The sequence below is a fragment of the Egretta garzetta genome, unplaced genomic scaffold (assembly GCF_000687185.1).
Source record: "Egretta garzetta isolate BGI_Z169 unplaced genomic scaffold, ASM68718v1 scaffold368, whole genome shotgun sequence".
In the NCBI taxonomy this organism is placed as follows: Eukaryota; Metazoa; Chordata; class Aves; order Pelecaniformes; family Ardeidae; genus Egretta; species Egretta garzetta.
In genome coordinates this window covers 3256721-3260012 of record NW_009260684.1, presented here as the reverse complement: position 1 = coordinate 3260012, position 3292 = coordinate 3256721, and the positions used below count along the sequence as shown (strand labels likewise).

The 3292-nt window shown below is 51.2% G+C and overlaps 1 protein-coding gene across 1 annotated transcript; it reads right to left on the bottom strand.

Annotated features, from left to right (window-relative positions):
• Positions 1-1303: 1303 nt before the first annotated feature.
• On the bottom strand, positions 1304-3286 carry CITED4 (Cbp/p300 interacting transactivator with Glu/Asp rich carboxy-terminal domain 4). The gene has a single exon (XM_009645838.2). It carries the CDS (start codon positions 3164-3166, stop codon positions 2552-2554), a length of 615 nt encoding a protein of 204 aa, XP_009644133.1. The 5' UTR covers positions 3167-3286; the 3' UTR covers positions 1304-2551.
• Between the last annotated feature and the right edge of the window lie 6 nt (positions 3287-3292).

The window sequence follows — 3292 nt, the reverse complement described above, 5'->3', positions numbered from 1 at the left end:
TAAGAAAGCTGACATTGAAATAATCTCAATTGAGCCTGCTAGGACAGACTCTCAAGAAAATCCTGACTGGGATCCCCCAGTCACTCCACATCTCTGGCAACATCAGCTCCCCTGTTCTGACCTAAATCAACAGCCCCTTTCCCAGTGCACTGCACAGCCCTCCAAGAGGGCGTACAGACATGTTCCTCTGTCTGGTTTGCATCAAATGCCAAGTGCTTCTTACAGAGAAACGTGTTCCTGAGAAACCTCTGCAGAAATTGCTAAAGTTGACAATCATGCATCTGTGGCTGAACATAGTACCCCACTTGTAGCCGGGGCCCTGTAGGCCACAATGGTGTCACACATCCTGCACCCCCCAACCATAACCAACAGCCCAGAACATGCATGTTTATTTTGGGGTTCAGCTACTTTTACTCAGCGGAATAAACTCAGCTGCCAACTCCTCGCTACTTACCTACAGCCTGCTGACCAAGCCATCTGCTATTCTGCAGATGCAAAGAGAAAGCAAAGCTCTCCCGTGTCTCAAACAGCCCATCACCATAGAGCTGACAGCCCAGGCAGGGCTCTCCCACCTGCAACACAAGCCTTGCCATTTACTTTTTGACCAGCTCTCCAGATTGCACAGGCATAACCACCAAACAGACAGGACAGGACTTTAACAATTGCTCTTTGAGTTGTGCAAGGGGGGACACACTGACAGGCAATCGAAAATGTGGTCAAAGTGATCCAGCCACTCCAATACCAGTATCTACAGCCCCATTGCTACAGGGCAGGAAGGGGACACATGGGAATATTCCTTAACTCTGCTAAAGGACTCACTGGGAACCCTTTAAAAGAAAAAGCTACGCTCTAGAAGAGTAAGGGACCAAAGGCCTTTGTGGTATAGAACATTGCAGCAGAGAGCTCCCAGCAGAGCTGCAACCCAGCTGTCAGAGCTGCACTTGGCCTGAAAGAAGTGTGAGGAGTCACCACCTGCTTGTCCGAGCGCCGTGGGTCAGCCAGCAGCAGGGCTGCAAGCAACAGCAGCCCCTCTGCAGCAGGGCAGCATCATCCACTTTAGGAATTTGCCCTCAGTACAGAGAAGGAGCATCTCATCCTCCCAGCCACAAGCTGAAGATTGACTTAGTCCAAGCATTAAACTAGAAACACAATCCTTACAAGCTGGGTGTCGGGTCAGGCCCAGTAGTGGCTGGGTCCACAGCCCACTGACAGGAGCCAACAAAGCACCTCTCCCCCGTGCTCAGCACCGCTCTGCACCCCTGCCAGAGACAAGCACTAAACAAATGGGCACGGGAGATAGTTCAGCTTTTATTTGCAAATTGATCTGTACATTCGCACTTGGTTGTTGAGCGACAGCTGCCAGGAACTGTCAGCAGCAGGGGGCAGCAGCAACCAGGAGTTCACAAGAGCCTTCCACAGCGCCTGGAAACAGGACCCCGCAGAGGAAACAAAACCCCACCGGCTTTTACATTTAACCTTTTCTGAGTAAGGGAATTGGAAATCGAGTCCCCTTTATCGCATTCAGAAAGGTGTTGGATTTACAGCCCTTATGCATTCAGCATCAAGCTCTCGGGCTGAAGTGACTGCACGCAGAGCAGCTTGAAAACTATCCCAGGTTTTTTTTTTTTCCTGAAGCTAGTATCTTAAAGCTGCAGTACTCTCCATACATCCTTCCCAGCAGTGCAGAAGCCAAATAACAAAAGGAGCCCTTGCAAATAAATAATCATAGGAAAATAAATAAGACTAGATCTGGAATATACAGTTACATGGTCTTTATTTGGTTTCAGAGGTGGAAAAAAGTGGAGTTAGACTGCAGCTTTAAGCCTTATGCCTGAATCAACCTTGAACACTTTGTAAATTTTACAGTTGATTAGCTGTACAGGTTGGAGATCTGAAGTTCCACAGAGATGAACATTTAGGCACATATGCACACCCTTCCCCAAGGCATACTTTATTTTGCTCAGCCAGTTAAAAAAAAGCCTGCTGAAGGGGAAGTGCCCTCTTTCCAAGCTGAACAGACAAGACTGAAGACCTATTTACTGTCACAGTAAAAGTCCCAACAAATATCTAACCCCACCCATGTTTGCAAAGGGAAACTGTTTCAAACCATGCACCAGAGACACAATCTTCTCTCGGGGAATCCTTTAACTTCACTGGCAGCAGAGAATCCTTGAGCAAATCCAGTTACCAGCAGGGCTGCCAGCTGCCCATCATTTCCTGCACTCAAAGCCTGGTTGTGGAAAGTCGTAAGTCCATTATTTCTACTTAAGCCAGAAATGCTGTTAATGCCATTTAGAGGCAGCTCTACAGCAAGAGCTCTTGATCTGCTCTCTGTTTGGGGTACACACCCGCTCCCCAGGGACTCCCAAATGAAAAACCACGCAGAAGAGAAACGCAATCCATTGCAAGCCAGTGTCCGATGATTGTCTCTTTGGGGAGGTAAGGAATCCAGACCAAGGCAAGGCAGGGGAAGGGAGGAGGATGGCAGGTGGAGAAGTAAGTTAGAAACACACTCAACACCACCAAGACACAAGGAGGAGCTCAAAGCCCCTCAGCAGCTGATGGCACTGGGTTGCTGTTTGCTAACAAAGTCTGAAATGAAGTCGAACTCGTTCTGTCCCAAGAATAGCTCTGGCAGCTCCTGAATCCGGTCCAACCCTAGTTCCAGGACAAGGGATGTCAAGACCTCCTCATCTATGAGATCAGTGTCCATAACATTCAAGGTCAGCGCTGGTGAGGGCATGTGCTGCATGCTGGAGTGCTGGCTTGGCCCCACTCTGTACTGCTGGGCACCAGCTCCCATGGGCCCATTGCTCATACCCAGCGGGTGACCCTGGTACTGGGTGTTGAGTTTTTGTAGGTGCATGCTAGCCATTAGCTGCTGGGTGCCCACTGGCCCCATGTACTGCTGCTGCTGACTTGGGCCATTGAACATCATCGCATTCTGTATCTGGTGGTGGCCCATCTGTCCGCTGAGGTTGGGTCTCGGTCTCATCGCACCATCCATGCCAGCCCCTCCGTAGGGCATCATCTGACTGGCGGCAGGCAGTGTCCTCAGCACATGCTGCCCGTGCTGCGGGGGGCCCTGCAGCCCACTCACCCCCATGCGGTAGCTCTGCAGCCCGGTGCCACCGTGGCTCATGGACATCATCATGTGCTCTGCCATGGCTCCAGGCCCCTGCAAGGCGACACACGGCTCAGGGCAAGGATCCCGGGTACAGCACCGCTTCCCGCTCCCGTCTGAGCTGGCTCCGACGGAGGATCCCGGAGCACCCCCCACCTTCGCCCCGGG

What these genes read in the sequence shown, in the direction of transcription:
- CITED4 (XM_009645838.2), bottom strand. Translation starts at nt 3,166, where the DNA reads ATGGCAGAGCACATGATGATGTCCATGAGCCACGGTGGCACCGGGCTG.